This window comes from Salvelinus namaycush, chromosome 5, assembly GCF_016432855.1.
Source record: "Salvelinus namaycush isolate Seneca chromosome 5, SaNama_1.0, whole genome shotgun sequence".
NCBI classification, from domain to species: Eukaryota; Metazoa; Chordata; class Actinopteri; order Salmoniformes; family Salmonidae; genus Salvelinus; species Salvelinus namaycush.
Genome location: NC_052311.1, coordinates 49,022,766 through 49,040,226, shown reverse-complemented (window position 1 = coordinate 49,040,226; position 17,461 = coordinate 49,022,766). Strand labels below are relative to the sequence as shown.

Here is a 17,461-nt window from a genome sequence, read left to right as displayed (position 1 = left end):
AGCAACCTCTGTCCAGTGAAGTCCACAAAGCATATTGCATATAACTGACAGTTACATGACCTACAGCATGGTCAAGCAAAGTAATGTTTCTGACATTTTTGGACTACTAAACAACCATTGATTTAGAACCACGGAGAGTTACCGCAAGTCGAAAAGAAAACAGGAGCTGCCTCCACTATTCCAGCACCATTTTAACTTCTACATTTCAACAGAATCAAATCACCTATGCTGATGGTTAGTTTAATACAGTGACAACTAAAAGATACCAAAAACAATTGAGTCCAGTCAACGTAAGTTAAATATGATGTGGCTATCCATGGTACTGATTTGTGTGTGTGTGTGTACTACTTTGTGTTTTTGGGGTATCCCTACTTAATTTACTATTTATATTTTGGACTACTTTTACTTCACTATATTCCTAAAGAGAATGATGTACTTTTTACTCCATAAATTTTCCCTGACACACAAAAGTACACGTTACATTTTCAATGCTTAGCAGGACAGATAAGGGTCCATTCACACACTTATCAAGAGAACATCCCTGGTCATCCCTACTGCATCTTATCTGACAGACTCACTAAACACACATGCTTCATTTGTAAATTATGTCTGAGTGTTGGAGTGTGCCCCTGGCTATCTGTAAACGTAATAAACAAGAAAATCTTGCTGTCTGGTTTGCTTAATATAAGGAATTTGGAATTATTTATACTTTTACTTTTGATACTTAAGTATATTTTTGCAATTACATTTACTTTTGATACTTAAGTATGTTTAAAACCAAATACTTTTAGACTTTGACTCAAGTAGTATTTTACTGGGTGACTTTCTGTTTTACTTCAGTCATTTTCTATTAAGGTATCTTTACTTTTACTCAAGTATGACAATTGGGGACTTTTTCCACCACTGTGTGTGTGTGTGTGTGTGTGTGTGTGTGCGCGTTCCATTTCAGCCCATGAAGGCCTGATTCACGCAGTCTCCTCTGAACAGTTGATGTTGAGATGTGTCTGTTACTTGAACTCTGTGAACCATTTATTTGGGCTGCAATCTGAGGTGCAGTTTACTCAAATGAACTTATCCTCTGGAGCAGAGGTAACTCTGGGTCTTCCTTTCCTGTGGCGGTCCTCATGAGAGCCAGTTTCATCATAGCGCTTGATGGTTTTTGCGACTGCACTTGAAGAAACTTTCTTCTTGAAATTCTTGAAATTTTCAGGATTGACTGACCTTCATGTCTTAAAGTAATGATGGACTGTCATTTCTCTTTGCTTATTTGAGCTATTCTTGCCATAATATGGACTTGGTCTTTTTACCAAATAGGGTTATCTTCTGTATACCACCCATACCTTGTCACAGCACAACTGATTGGCTCAAATGCATTAAGAAGGAAAGACATTCCACAAATTAACTTATCATATCAAATTGATATGGTTTGGGACGAGTCGGACCGCAATGTGAAGGAAAAGCAGTCAACCAGTGCTCAGCATATGTGGGAAACCCAAGTGAAGCTGGTTGAGATAATGCCAAGAGAGTGCAAAGCTGTCATCAAGGCAAAGGGTGGCTACTTTGAAGAATCTCAAATATAAAATATATTTTGATTTGTTTAACACTTTTTTGGTTACTACATGATTCCATATGTGTTATTTCATAGTGTTAACGTCTTCACTATTATTCTACAATGTAGAAAATAGTAAAAATAAAGAAAAACCCTTGAATGAGTAGGTGTGTCCAAACTTTTGACTGGTACTGTATGTGTGTGAGGTTCGCCGGCTGGTCATATAACCACGTTTAACCGTATGACCATGTCAGCTGTAATATCATAGACATGTAGCAGGTCTTCCAGCAAAATATGGATGACATAAAAGTTTAATACATACAGTTGAAGTCAGAAGTTTATATACACTTAGGTTGGAGTCATTCCAACTTGTTTTTCAACCACTCAACTATAGTTTTGGCAAGTCGGTTAGGACATCTACTTTGTGCATGACACAAGTCATTTTTCCAACACTTGTTTACAGACAGATTATTTCACTTATAATTCACTGTATCACAACTCCAGTGGGTCAGAAGTTTTCATAAACGAAGTTGACTGTGCCTTTAAACAGCTTGGAAAGTTCCAGAAAATGATGTCATGTCTTTAGAAGCTTCTGATAGACTAATTGACATCATGTGAGTCAATTGGAGGTGTACCTGTGGATGTATTCAAAGGCCTACCTTAAAACTCAGTGCCTCTTTGCTTGACATCATGGGAAAATCAAAAGAAATCAGCCAAGACCTCAGAAAAAAAATTGTAGACCTCCACAAGTCTGGTTCATCCTTGGGAGCAATTTCCAAACGCCTGAAGGTACCACGTTCATCTATACCATCAATAGTATGCAAGTATAAACACCATGGGACCACGCAGCCGTCATACCGCTCAGGAAGGAGACGCGTTCTGTCTCCTAGAGATGAACGTACTTTGGTGAGAAAAGTGCAAATCAATCCCAGAACAACAGCAAAGGACCTTGTGAAGATGCTGGAGGAAACAGGTACAAAAGTATCTATATCCACAGTAAAACGAGTCCCTATATCGACATAACCTGAAAGGCCGCTCAGCAAGGAAGAAGCCACTGCTCCAAAACCGCCATAAAAAAGCCAGACTACGGTTTGCAACCAACTGCACACGGGGACAAAGATCGTACTTTTTGGAGAAAACAAAAATATAACTGTTTGGCCATAATGATCATCATTATGTTTGGGGGAAAAAGGGGGATGCTTGCAACCCGAAGAACACCATCCCAACCGTGAAGCACGGGGGTGTCAGCATCATGTTGTGGAGGTGCTTTGCTGCAGTAGGGACTGGTGCACTTCACAAAATAGATGGCATCATGAGGGAGGAAAATTATGTGGATATATTGAAGAAACATCTCAAGACATCAGTCAGGAAGTTAAAGCTTGGTCGCAAATGGGTCTTCCAAATGGACAATGATCCCAAGCATACTTCCAAAGTTGTGGCAAAATGGCTTAAGGACAACAAAGTCAAGGTATTAGAGTGGCCATAACAAAGCCGTGACCTCAATCCTAATAGGAAATTTGTGGGCAGAACTGAAAAAGCATGTGCGAGCATGGAGGCCTACAAACCTGACTCAGTTACACCAGCTCTGTCAGGAGGAATGGGCCAATATTCCCCCAACTTATTGTGGGAAGCTTGTGGAAGGCTACCTGAAACATTTGACCCAAGTTAAACAATTTAAAGGCAATGCTACCAAATACTACTTGAGTGTATGTAAACTTCTGACCCACTGGGAATGTGATGAAAGAAATACAAGCTGAAATAAATCATTCTCTCAACTATTATTCTGACATTTCACATTCTTAAAATAAAGTGGTGATCCTAACTGACCTAAGACAGGGAATTTTTACTAGGATTAAATGTCAGGAATTGTGAAAAACTGAGTTTAAATGTATTTGGCTCAGGTGTATGTAAACTTCCGACTTTAACTGTACATACACCCACTGCAGGCGACAGCACCCACCCCCCAACATACATAACATGCAGTCTACTGCGCTAGACATATCTAGTGGATACACAGCACAGAGCACAGCACTCCATAGAGTCCTTTACCACAGTATACAATCCCCCATAGCCCAGTGAGCCAGAAGACATCTCCCGTCGCTGTCATTGGCAGGATTCATTTTGTTGACGTTTACCTCTTTTTTTAAAAACATAATCAGGGATACACACACCATAAATCAAGTGTATATATGATTATGCTTGTATTATCCACTTAGTGCACACTAATGAGTATGTTGTGAGATACATCGCACGCTGAGGACAGATATATTGCAAGTTACGGAATGAGTTCCTCTATGAAAAATGTATTATAAGACACCCAATCTTTATGAGTCCAGCACCCGCATGCATAAAAGCTTGTGCACTGAAAGACTTTGCTCTGCTGTTTATATATTTTTTATGATACACTGCGAGCACACTGTTTAAAATGCATCAGACCTAATTTTAACATCTGTTTATAACGTTCACATTATTTCTGGTTATTTCTCGATGTAATCAAATTTACCTCAATATTGGACCATAACACTCTAGGAATATCCTTCTAACACAGATATACTCTCTAACATGTTAATAATATGAGCCATCTGTCTCCAAGCCTTTTTATAATGTCATAAGCGTAATAGTTGCTATATTTTTGGATAATTAACGGATATATTCATTCACAAGACTTCAGAGACGTCCCTAAATGTTTGTATCCACTCTTCTCTACCCCTGTTTCCTTGAGCCTGTGCTGCACCAGAGCTTCTTTCTGCATTCTAGGAGCACTTTGCTAATTAAATGTATCGATACACATAAAATAGTAATATAAAGAAATGTGATCAATATACAGCATACTGTAAGTGCTAAATGCTTTGATAATCTAAGTGTATTATTACTTAATCAATCATTTTTATTCAGAAAGTTCTGCTCCGGACTTCAGTTGAGTCTAAGGCATGGAGTTGCCTCAATGAGAGTAGTGACTTTGACTAAGAATAAGAACTGAAAATGTTCACAGAGCAGCTGAGAGGCCGTTTAGATCACATTAAACTCTGACTCAAAACTGATCTTAAACACCCTACATAAATACTAGTCTATCATGGCATGCTAAACACGGTAATTTCCACAATGATGTCCACTTGAACACAGTTAGCCCACTCCCCCCTCATCTCCACTGTGTCCCTATTCAGACACAATTCATCACAACAAGTGTATGGAAAAGACCCACACACACACGCACACACACACGCACACACACACACCCACTCTGACACACAGCACTTTCTGGTTGCGAGAGGGAACACCTCAGCGCTATTTATAGCTTGCGTGGCAGTGTTTGATTGGCAGAGGGGAGGGGGGCTGGTTAGGACAGTGGCGCTGCAGCTGGGGACTTGACACGGCCTTGGCACCGTCCCTGGTAGCCATGCTCATGAGTGGGCACACAAGGCAGGTTGGCACACAACACTGGCAGACTAGACAGAGGTCACATGGGGCCCGCACTGACAATCACACAGGGGCAGTGGTCTAGCATTGAAACCTGCAGGGAGCAAGAAAGCATGCTAATGGGGATTGCGTTGCTAATATGTAAACGACTATAATTGGAATGAGAATCTAATGCAGTATCGCAGTGTTTCCTAATTTCTGTCCTTGAGTTTCTGTCTCTGGGTATTCCGGTGTTTGTTGGGCGAGTCAACAATCCATTTAATTCAATTGAAAAGTAGATTGAATACTGGCATGCAGACCTAGGCTCCCTTGAGTGTTGTCAGAGATAAGCTCATTCATACGTGAGGTAATTCTAATAGCTAACAAGAAGGTCAATTGTACTAGGTTTCGGCATCAGGCAAACTGTAGTCAGAGGCAAGAGTAGGAGCAGAAGTGGCTAAGACTGAAATAGACAGATGACTGTGCTCAGGCACTGCAAGGAGGGGTGGATGGTGGGTGGTGGGTGAGTAGAGGGAGAATGAAAGCCATAGATCTGAGTGAGAGGGAGAGGAGAGGGGGCCTGGCATGGAGAGTTGAGCAATGCTGCAGGCTGCCTGGACCATATGTCACTACTGGCCCAGCTGTGATGGGTGGTGTTTGGTGTGTGAGCTGTGTGTCTGGGGGGAGGGGGGGTGGGGGTGGTAATGGAGCGGCAGGTGTGTAATCCATTACTTTGTAACGGAGTCGTGATCAAACAGCGGCTGAGTCCACTACCTCTGCTCCCGACACGCGCACACACAATCACACACACAGACGCATTCACGCACGCACGCACACACACAGACTCCCGCACACACACACACACAAACACACACACAAACATCAGCCTCTGTGTCCCTGGAAGTATGAGAAACAGTTAGGCTGGCCAACACCACTGTCTGTCCTCAAGTCTCTCAATAACGTCCTATTACTGACAGATGTTCCCTCCCCTCGCCTCAGGCATTGGACACAGCAACTGGCATGTGATAAAATCAAAGAGAAACGTTCAAACAGAGTGATTTTAAGACCATTTTTGGCGTCTTGGAATGAGAAAAGAGGGCATTTAGAGAGCATCCCTAAGTACTAAATCCAACCAAATTCCAATCCAAAGTTGATCTTCATTGTTTGTATGTAAAATTTGAGCATGCTGCAGAGCACTGGTGGAAGAGCTGTCCCACTACTCCCCTATGTGGACATTTCCCACAATACCTGCATTCAGTTGGAATGTTAGATAAACTCCATTTAAATGCACTTTACACATGCATAGCCAGGCAAATTAATCCAATTGCCTTGATAAAATGGACAAGACACCAGATTTAAGTGCCTTTGAAAGGGTTATAGTAGTAGGTGCCAGGCGCACTGGTTTGAGTGTGTCAAGAACTGCAAAGCTAGTGGGTTTTTCAGGCTCAATAGTTTTTTGTGTGTATCAAGAATGGTCTACCACCCAAAAGACATACAGCCATCTTCACACAACTTTGGGAAGCATTGGCATCAACACGGGCCAGCATCCCTTTGGAACGTTTTTGACACTTTGTAAAGTCTATGCCCCAACAAATTGAGGCTGTTCTGAGGGCAAAAGGGGGTGCAACTCAATATTATGAAGGTGTTCCTAATGTTTTGTATACTCAGTGTATAACCCCTAATATGTAATAAGTGGTGACCCTTTGAAAATGGCTTATTTCAGTTGCGCGTAATGGTTATTCAAATGCCAAAAGGCAGTAAAGCGCTTGTTAAATAACCTTAGGATTTGCCAATGTACAGTGCATTGAGCTTTCTTATTGGTCAAATGAAGGAGCTTCTTTCCCATGACTCCTTCCATCCATGTGTGCCTTATTATTACATAATTGTCACATCCCCCTGTTTCCAAATGGGTTCCCAAGGGTCATGCATGTGTAAAAATGCTAACTACTCCTGAGTCATGCTTTATGCAATGTGACAACAGTAGCTACAGGAAATGCCACCATGGCGCTGCATTGTTGGCTCAGGCGCTAATGAATTAATTTACAGTATCAACACTGCCAAAGCCATTGCAAACATATGGGCAGGGAATGCAACACAATGGCCATGCATGGATACTGAGACAAATCCTGTTCTAATTCCCTTTATCTTGAATTAGCCTAGCAGGCTAACGCTAATGTGATTCAGTAGTACTGAGAGAGGATACTAACATGCTAGTGCTAGCGCCGTGCTAGCAGGAAATAGTGCCCTCTGATTGCTTGCGTAACACTGGGGCACAGTGGGAGGGAGAGCGATGCCTGGGCACATGACTGGAGGACAGGGCACTGGTGCGTGGCGTCTGGTGCACACAATGCGGGGCTCTGTCACTTCATATCAGTGGCAGCCATCACTGTCGATCCTCTCGCTCCCACCACGGGCACAGAGGGCAAACAGCAGCCCACTGGGAAGTGGTCAGTGCTCTTCTACTGTCAATGGCAGAGCAGCATAGAGTTGTTTTGTTAGGGAGTGAAGTTAAGTTGGATTGTGTAGTGTTCACTTTTAAGATTGACTTCTGAGGTGGAGAGTATGCAAGTAGGAGAAGCTACACAAACAATAAAGTGTTGAACAGAAGGTATAGTGACTTCTGTACTTGGACGAAAGGGTACACTCTTAATCTATTAGGTTAATTCGGACTATGCATAAGTCAAGCTTTCAACATCACCAGTTTTCAGCACTTGTCGTGTTTACTGAGGTGAATAAAGCACATAGGGGAGCACAGAATAGCACAATGGTGACGTGACAGATATTTTCACATATTCCTCCAGAGCACTGTTATTTCCTCAAGCAGCCCCTTAGTTGAGACTGAAGAAGCCGCAATGAAGAGAAAATGGTCTTTTGACGGATGTCATTCACAAAACAAAACAGAGTGGCATCTCAATGGAGCTGCTTGGGAAAGAAAGGAGAGAGCAGGTCTGTGGGATAGCCAAACACTACTGTCAGTCACACCAGGGAGAGAGGGAGGGAGGGAGCAGGGGGAGGAGAGGTTGCCTGAGAAATAGAATGTGTGAGAGAGCGAGAGAGAGAGAGAGAGAGAGAGGTACCCCTCTGTTCCACCTTATCTCCTCTTTGGCAACATATGATTGCTTTTTGTCATGCCACTAAAAGCATTTGAATCGAACAGAAATTAATCAAGAGGGGTGTGTGTGTGTATGACAGAGAGAGAGAGAGAGGTTGAGCGAGACAGATAGACAGAGAGAGACAGAGAGAGAGAGAGAGAAAGAGAGAGATGGAGAGAGAGAGATGGAGAGGCCCACTCGCGCCGCATGAGGTGAGTGACAGGCATGAATATTTAATCGCCTCTCATCCTCTCTCCAAGGTGGTGGCTATTGGCCCGTCAGGTCTGCCTCAAATCCATTCATAGCTTCTGCCTCATTGGCACAATTAGACAGGGATAAGCCTTTGATTAATTGACTTGGGCCTTCTTCTCATCGCTCCATAGCTGAAAAGGCCCTTATCTGGATCATAAGGTTCTTTATACTCCTTCTGAGTGAGGAGAATGAAAGATATTGTCAGCTAGCTACCCTGCAAGTACCGCTACAGTACTCCATTACATCATTACATCATCTTTAATAGACTCATACTCTCAATCAAATGTACTATGAACACTGTTATTGTAGTGTAATAGACCTTAAGTGTGTAAGTAAAACCTCTGTGTTTTAATTGTGTTTTAGGATTAATTTATTGGATATCAATCTGTAAATCTGACTACAAGGTCTACATTTAAAGAGACCTGTCCAAAGGCGATACAGGTACAAAAGTGAAGGAATAGTACCCCCTTCTGGTCTGAGCTAGCAGGCTGAAATTCGACTTAGTATAATATAGGGGGGGGTTTAAGGGGGGGGGGGGGTAGCAATAAACAGTCAGTTTGAAAGAGTCCCATATTCCTAAAGTGTCTCAGAGTAGGAGTACTGATTTAGAATCAGGTCCCACCTGGTCATGTAATCATGTCATGTCTGTTATGATCTGAAAGGTATACTGATCCTAGATCAGCACTCAGATGGGAAAGGGGATACCTAGTCAGTTGCACAACTGAATGCATTCAACCAAAATGTGTCTACCGCAATTAACCCAACCCCTCTGAATCAGAGAGGTGCAGGGGGCTGCCTTAATCAACGTCATCAGCACCCAGGGAGCAGTTGTTGTTGGGGGTTAACTGCCTTGCTCAAAGACAGAACAGATGATGTTTTCCACTTTGTTGGCTCGGGGATTCAAACCAGCGACCTTTCGGTTCCTGGCCCTAACGCTCTTAACTGCTAGGCTATGGGCACTGGTCTAACAGGCCCATCTTAGCCAGACGTGACCTACTTGTATAGAGGGGTACTGGTGGGGTACTGGTGCGAAAGTTGTTTGCCACAAAATTCTAAGCTAACAATAGGTGCAGGACTGAACCTCCCATAAGCAAGCCTTAGGCGACAGTGGCCCAGGACACCTGCCTTGAGTGTTTAATATGAACACTGGCCTCCTTCAGGTCCAACATGTACATGAGATACTGTGTTATAACTAGGAACCCGGCCCAGAGCTTTTCCTAGTCATGTCATGTGGTCAGGAAAACCTCTGGGAATTAAATCAGTGACAATGTTTATTGGCAATGTAATGTACTCAGAATACAATGTAATGTCAGGTCATGTCAAATACAGTTACATGCCTAAAGGGTCAATTGTGGTGATATCCTTTTTTAGATATGTCATTTTTTATTAAACTTTGTGGCTTTAGAAACTGTCATGACAGTGTTGTAGACACTCATGTCCGTTCAAACAAACCAGTCTAATACAGTATGGTACAGCAAAGTGAGCCATAGAATAGATAGAAATATGATTCCTAGAACGGTAATCCCCTTTCAAGTCAATGGGTGGGTGATGGGTGAAATTGTATTTCTATAGTGTTTGCAGCAGTAGGTAAGTACCTCCTCCTGGTCCAACATGTAGAGCTGATTTCCGGAGATCACACAGAGACGGGGGTTCCAGTCGGGGTGGTCGTAGGAGGGAGCGGCAAAGGAAGGGGCATGGGGGCGATAGGAGGGGGGGACAGCACACCTCGCATCTGGGGAGGAGAGAGAACAAGGGGAGAGGGAAGGAGAGAGGGGAGATGTGTCAGTTAGGGTGACTGGATGGTGGAGGACATGCCAGAACATGCCCGTCGACAGATGGTTGTTTATGTTTGCAAGCTGGTATATCTGCATCAGTTGAATCGAAAACACTGAAAATGCAATGTGACTTCTTCACATTTGTCCACATTTCACACATAACAACAATGCTCAATGAAAGAAGTGGACAGATTAATCTAGGACTGGTCCATTATGCAGTAAATAACTCACCAATCAATGCACTGATTCAGAGAAAATAAAACACACTTTCTACAGAGTTTATTTATTATGATTTGTAGCCATAGCCTAAAATATGGATAAAAGGGTCTGCAAAATCAGGGGTTCCCAAAATGGCGTCCGCAGAAGAGGTACTGCAGAGGGTCCGTGGCCAGATCTCTAAATATGTATAAAATAAATACTTTTTTAAAATACAGGGTACGCGCAATGCCGTCGGGGGTATGCCAAATAAAAATGTGATTCACATTAAAAATATATATATATATTTTTTCTTCACATTTTCAAACAGTCCATTTGTATTTTCCAACGGGGCTATACATTTGGGTGAGGTTTTTTTCTAGCCTGCGTAACCTTGTTTCACTGCCAAAAATAAAATTAAACCATCTAGTGTTAAGCGAAATAACAACACAATGTCAAATACAGGTAGCCTAGTCAAATAATTAACATCCAATCACATTAACCGTTACTCTCTCGCTGAAATTCCACTAACGGTCCGTATGTAGCCAAACGTAGCTGCTGCTCATTCCATTTGCTCGAAAATTGATAAATGGTAAAAAAAAAGTAAGGCCCGCATCCATAGAGAGACATACAATCTCTACTGGTAGTACTGCTACTACCAGCAGTACTACACCACGACGACACAAGTTGTTCTGCTTCCAAGAGCACATCCAATGCTAGCATCAGTAATTCTACATTTGTTGTAGCCCAGCTAGCATGGACACTGACAGTTGTGAATCTGATGCAAAGAGCTACTGCCCCCTTACCCGGGAAAGCACCGAACAACAGACAGGGACGTTGGACCATCGAAGAGGCGCAAATATGATGAGAACTACATTGATTTTGGGTTCACTTATATTGGGAATAGGTCCTTTCCTAAGACATGGTGTGTTATATGTGCAACAGTACTATCTCACAACTCACCTTCGCTCTGCGCAGACATTTAGAAACAAAACATGCCAATTTGAAAAATAAGCCACAGGAGTTTTTTGAGCGAGAATTAAGATGACTTTCGAGTTGTAATACATGTATAAAAGCAACAGATACCATTAATAAGAAGGGGCTAGAAGCGTCTTATATGGTGAGCTACCGAGTGGCTAGGACAGGCAAGCCCCATACTATTGTGGAGGACTTTAATTCTTCCTGCTGCCATGGGTACGGCTGGGACAATGCTGAGGGAAAAGGCCCAAAAAACTATACAGACAATGCCTTCATCAAACAACACTGTTTCACGACGCATCAGTGACATGGCAGGAGATGTTTTGAAACAATTAATGCTTTGCATACAAGCCAGTGAATTCTATGCGTTACAGCTGAATGAGTCAACAGACGTGCCGGGCCTGGCACAGCTCCTGGTATATGTCCGTTACGTTTAGGTGTGGTCCACTGGAAACCAGGACAACAAGAGAGGATATTTTTAAAGTACTGGACAGCTTTGTGACATCAAATGGACTTTGGTGGTCAAGATGTGTTGGTATCTGTACTGATGGCGCAAAAGTCATGACAGGGAGACATAGTAGAGTGGTAATGCGCGTGCAAGCAGTTGCTCCCAACGCCACTTGGGTTCACTGTAACATCCATCGAGAGGCTCTTGCAGCCAAAAGAATGTCTGACAGCTTGAAAGACGTTTTGGACACTACAGTGAAAATTGTTAACTTTGATAACGCAAGGACCCTGAACTCTTGTGTATTTTCTGCACTATACAATGATATGGGCAGTGACCATGTAATGCTTTTACAACAGCAGAAGTGCGCTGGTTATCAAGGTTGCAAAGTATTGACACTTTTTTAAAATTGAGAGACGAGCTTAAAGTTTTTTTTACTGACCATAATTTTCCCTTGTCTGACCGCTTGCATGATGATGTCACGCCCTGGCCTTAGTGATCTTTGTTTTCTTTATTATTTTAGTTAGGTCAGGGTGTGACATGGGGGATGTTTGTGTGTTTTTGTCTAGTCTAGGGTGTTTGTATTGTATAGGGGGTTTTGTAGAGTTCATGGGGTTGTGTTCAGTGTAGGTGTTTATGTAAGTCTATGGTTGCCTGGATTGGTTCTCAATCAGAGACAGCTGTCTATCGTTGTCTCTGATTGGGAGCCATATTTAAGGCAGCCATAGGCATTAGGTAGGTTATGGGTAATTGTCTATGTTTGACGTTAGTAGCTTGTGGCTGCACTTTCGTTTGTAGCTTCACGGTCGTTTGTTGTTTTTGTTTAGTGTGTATTAGTGTTCGTGTTCATTTTCATCTTCTCAAATAAAAGAAGATGTATCTATATCACGCTGCGCCTTGGTCCTCTCTTTCACCGAATGACGATCGTGACAGATGATGAGTTTCTCACACGACTGGCTTATCTGGGTGACATTTTTTCTCGCCTGAATGATCTGAATCTAGGATTACAGGAACTCTCCGCAACTATATTCAATGTGTGGGACAAAATTGAAGCTATGATTAAGAAGTTGGAGCTCTTCGCTGTCTGCATTAACAAGGACAACACACAGGTCTTTCCATCATTGTATGATTTTTTGTGTGCAAATGAACTCAAGCTTACGGACAATGTCAAATGTGATATAGCGAAGCACCTGAGTGAGTTGGGTGCGCAATTACGCAGGTACTTTCCCGAAAAACGGATGACACAAACAACTGGATTCGTTATCCCTTTCATGCCCTCCAGTCCACTTACCGATATCTGAACAAGACAGCCTCATCGAAATTGCAACAAGCGATTCTGTGAATTTTATTTAAATCAGAAGCCACTGCTAGATTTCTGGATTGGGCTAAACTCAGAGTATCCTGCCTTGGCAAATCGCACTGTTAAGACACTGATGCCCTTTGCAACCACGTACCTATGTGAGAGTGAATTCTCGACCCTCACTAGCAAGAAAACTAAATACATGCACAGACTGTGTGTGGAAAATGATTTAAGACTGAGACTCTCTCCAATACAAACCAACATTGCAGAGTTACATGCATCCTTTCAAGCACACCCTTCTCATTAACCTGTGGTGAGTTATTCACCATTTTTGTTAAACAAATAAAGAGCAAAATGATTGATTATTATATTATTATTTGTGCCCTGGCCCTATAAAAGCTCTTTGTCACTTCCCACGAGCCAGGTTGTGACAAAAACTCACACTCATTTTTATGTTTAATAAATGTATAGTGTGTGTGTGGCAGGCTTACAATGATGGCAAAAAACAACATTTGAGAGTGTGCTGATCCTGGTGCTAGAGGGGGTACGCAGCTGGAGGTTGAATGTTTGAAGGGGTACGGGACCATAAAAAGTTTGGGAACCACTGGTTTAGAGGATCTAACACAAAACAATGTCATTATTATTCATCTACAATGTAGGTTCTTATTAACCATGGGCAGCAAGGCCTGGGAAGCTCACAGGGATATCCACCAATTATTCATTTTTCATTTTTCTTTGTTTTGAATATAAATGCACTATAATTTCATCTTTAAAACTGCAACGTTTTCTTTCTGCCTATGATTATTTATTTTTTATTGCATGAAATTAGCTTGAAAATGAAAAATATATTTCTCCGATGCCAAGAGGCAGGCTTTTTAAATGTTCTTTCCCTGGGACCGGGACTTGTTTCGCCCAGCCATGCACTGCAGATGTCACAGTAAAACATCTCCTTGTATGACATTTTCATCGCACTGCGAGTTGTGTTATGGTTATGAGGGGGTCCTTGATGAAGTTGCTCTCACAAAAGGGGTCCCCGGACCCAGAAAGTTCCGTGTGCTAAATGACCATATCTTCATACTACATCGCTAATGCATCGCCATGCCTTTGTTCGTCCCCAGGTTCCCCCTCTGACCAGACGGCCATAACAGACAGGCAGCTCTTCAGACAGACCCGGGGTCCTGAAGCAGAAGGGCCGTGGCATGAAACAGAGCAAAAGAAGCTTGGTGATCCACTACAACTGCTGGAGTCAATTAGCCAGAGCAGTCAGCATGATGCTAGGTCACTGAGAAATAACCAGGGCACGATGCTTTGTCTTTTTCACTCTCTTTCATAGTCTCCACTTCCTAGTGTGTATCTCTATCACTTATACTCACTCTGCCCATCCCTCTGGTTCTCCCTCTCTCAACTGTCTTTCTCGTATTGACCTTCCTATTCGTCTTTCCTCCAGTCTCTTTCCATGTTCCCCTCTTTCATATTTCTTTCTCTTTTCCCTCTAAGTTATGTCAGGGGCTATGTTAATGTTTTCATCAAAACACTTTTGCTATCCTTTCCATTCGCCTCATTTTTACATTTCAAGCAGAATGTGAAGCAAACATCTCAACGCTATTCTCACTCCAGACAGCCTTGTGTAGTGAATCCACAGACACCTCCCGACAAGGCCGGAAACAAGCCCTCAACGAGAGGTTAGCCCGAGTGACATTCCCCACTCCTCACACCAAGACTGTTTTCACAATTTACACACTTCATATCTGCAGATTGTACAAGTCCCAGAGTCAACCCTCTAACACACTTTATTTAACCCTTACCCATACATCTTGTAGATGGTACAAACAACAGCTGTCTAGTGTCTACTTACACCTTTTCACTTTCCAGACAGCACACTTTAACCCTTGCGCATTTCCCCATGTTTGAGAAAGGAAAGGCCCCTGCAGGTTGAATGATGTAACAGGCCCTGACTCGGCTGACACACAGCACCATCGGCACACTCACAGCAGCGGGCCATGCTGTCCATTTGACACTATGCCAAAAAGAGAGCCACTCCGACCCTGAAAATAGGCCTACTTCAACCAAACAACCCTGTCAGAACCTTTATTTTAAAATAAAAGCTTTCTCAAATATTCACTGTATTCACAATGCTTGTATCCCCCCAAGTAGGAAGCCAAGCACAAAAGGCAATCTGTCTAATTGTAGCGAATGCAGCTGAGTTTGTTTTATATTAAAGTTTAATTATGAAAAAAGCTGCCCTTGAATTATAAATGAGTTGCTAAATAAGCAAAGCTTATTAAGGGGATCACAGTGGTAGAATCCAAGGTATGATTCACCGTACGATATGAAGAGAGATTACATAACCCTGATTTCAACCTCTAAGTCACTTTTCAATCATGGACTCACAGTCACTGTGGTTATTGTGACTGAGCCCCCTAGGGGTTTTCATATACACTCACATATCATTAAGAATTTGACCAAATCACAAAATCTAGGCCATGAATATAGGCCAGGGCATGGAGGGATCTTTATATACAGTACCAGTCAAAAGTTTGGACACATCAACTCATTCCATGGTTTTCTTTATTTTTACTATTTTCTACATTGTAGAATAATAGTGAAGACATCCAAACTATGAAATACACATATGGAATCATGTAGTAAGCAAAAAATATACTTTATATTTGAGATTCATCAAAGTAGCCACCCATTGCCTTAATGAGAGCTTTGCACCCTCTTGGAATTCTCTCAACCAGCTTCATGAGCTAGTCACCTGGAATGCATTTCAATTAACAGGTGTGCCTTGTTAAAAGTTAATTTGTAGAATTAATTTCCTTCTTAATGCGTTTGAGACAATCAGTTGTGTTGTGACAGGGTAGGGGTGGTATACAGAAAATAGCCCTACTTGGTAAAAGACCAAGTCCATATTATGGGAAGAACAGCTCAAATAAGGAAAGAGAAATGGACAGTACATCATTACTTTAAGACATGAAGGTCAGTCAATGCAGAAAATTTCAAGAACTTCGAAAAGTTTCTTCAAGTGCAGTTGTAAAAACCATTAAGCGCTATGATGAAACTGGCTCTCATGAGGAAAGGAAGACCCAGAGTTACCTCTGCTGCAGAGGATAAGTTCATGAGAGTTACCAGATTGCAGCCCAATAAATGCTTCACAGAGTTCAAGTAACAGACACATCTCAACATCAACTGTTCAAAGGAGACTGTGTGAATCAGGCCTTCATGGTCAAATTGCTGCAAAGAAATCACTACTAAAGGACACCAATAAAATGAAGAGACTTGCTTGGGCCAAGAAACACAAGCAATGGACATTAGACTGGTGGAAATCTGTCCCTTGGTCTGATGAGTCCAAATTTGAGATTTTTGGTTCCAACCGCCGTGTCTTTGTGAGACGCAGAGTAGGTGAACAGATGATCTCCACATGTGTGATTCCCACCGTGAGGCATGGAGGAGGAGGTGTGATGGTGTGGGGGTGCTTTGCTGGTGACACTGTCTGTGATTTATTCAGAATTCAAGGCACACTTAGCCAGCATGGCTACCACAGCATTTTGCAGCAATACGCCATCCCATCTGGTTTGGGCTTAGTGGGACTTTCATTTGTTTTTCAACAGGACAATGATCCAACACACCTCCAGGCTGTGTAAGGGCTATTTGACCAAGAAGGAGAGTGATGGAGTGCTGTATCAGATGACCTGGCCTCCACAATCACCCGACCTCAACCCAATTGAGATGGTTTGGGATGAGTTGGACCGCACAGTGAAGGAAAAGTAGCCAACAAGTGCTCAGCATATGTGGGAACTCCTTCAGGACTGTTGGAAAAAAATTCCTCATGCTGGTTGAGAGAATGCCAAGAGAAGAGTGTGCAAAGCGTCATGAAGGCAAAGGGTGACTACTTTTGAATTGTTTACCACTTTTTTGGTTACTACATGATTCCATATGTGTTATTTCATAGTTCATATTATTCTACAATGTAGAAAATAGTAAAAATAAAGAAAAACCCTTGAATGAGTAGGTGTGTTCAAACTTTTGACTGGTACTGTATATATACAGTATATATTTAAACAAATCTTTATCATCTCTGAGAATGGCATGGAGAAAAATGTACAGACCATATCATCTTGTCCTACAGCTAGAATGATGTACCTCCTTGTACATGGATCTTTACTTGTTTCGCAGTTGAAGTGTTACTTTTTACATTCACAATATCAATGTTTTAATGTGGAAAGAAAAGTTTAGAGTATTGAGACGACTACAGTATATCAATTCAATCATCATTATGATCATCTTAATTTTATTTAACCTTTATTTAACTAGGCAAGTCAGTTAAGAACAAATTCTTATTTACAATGACGGCCTACCCCGGCCAAACCCAGACGACGCTGGGCCAATTGTATCGACGCCCTATGGGACTCCCAATCATGGCCGGATGCACTGAGATGCAGTGTCTTAGACCACTGCGCCACTCAGGAGCCCCCAAAC

The 17,461-nt window shown here is 42.2% G+C and overlaps 1 protein-coding gene across 1 annotated transcript in view; it reads right to left on the bottom strand.

The window, feature by feature from the left end:
* LOC120047159 (ras/Rap GTPase-activating protein SynGAP-like) overlaps nt 1-11,241 on the bottom strand; it is a 99,249-nt gene extending 88,008 nt beyond the window's left edge. Inside the window, exons 1-2 of the mRNA XM_038992692.1 lie at nt 11,223-11,241; nt 9,885-10,021 (exon numbers count right to left, since the gene is read on the bottom strand). Of these exons, the coding sequence (XP_038848620.1) occupies nt 9,885-10,021; nt 11,223-11,241 (156 nt within the window). The remainder of the gene's footprint in view (nt 1-9,884; nt 10,022-11,222) is intronic.
* Nucleotides 11,242-17,461: the final 6,220 nt, after the last annotated feature.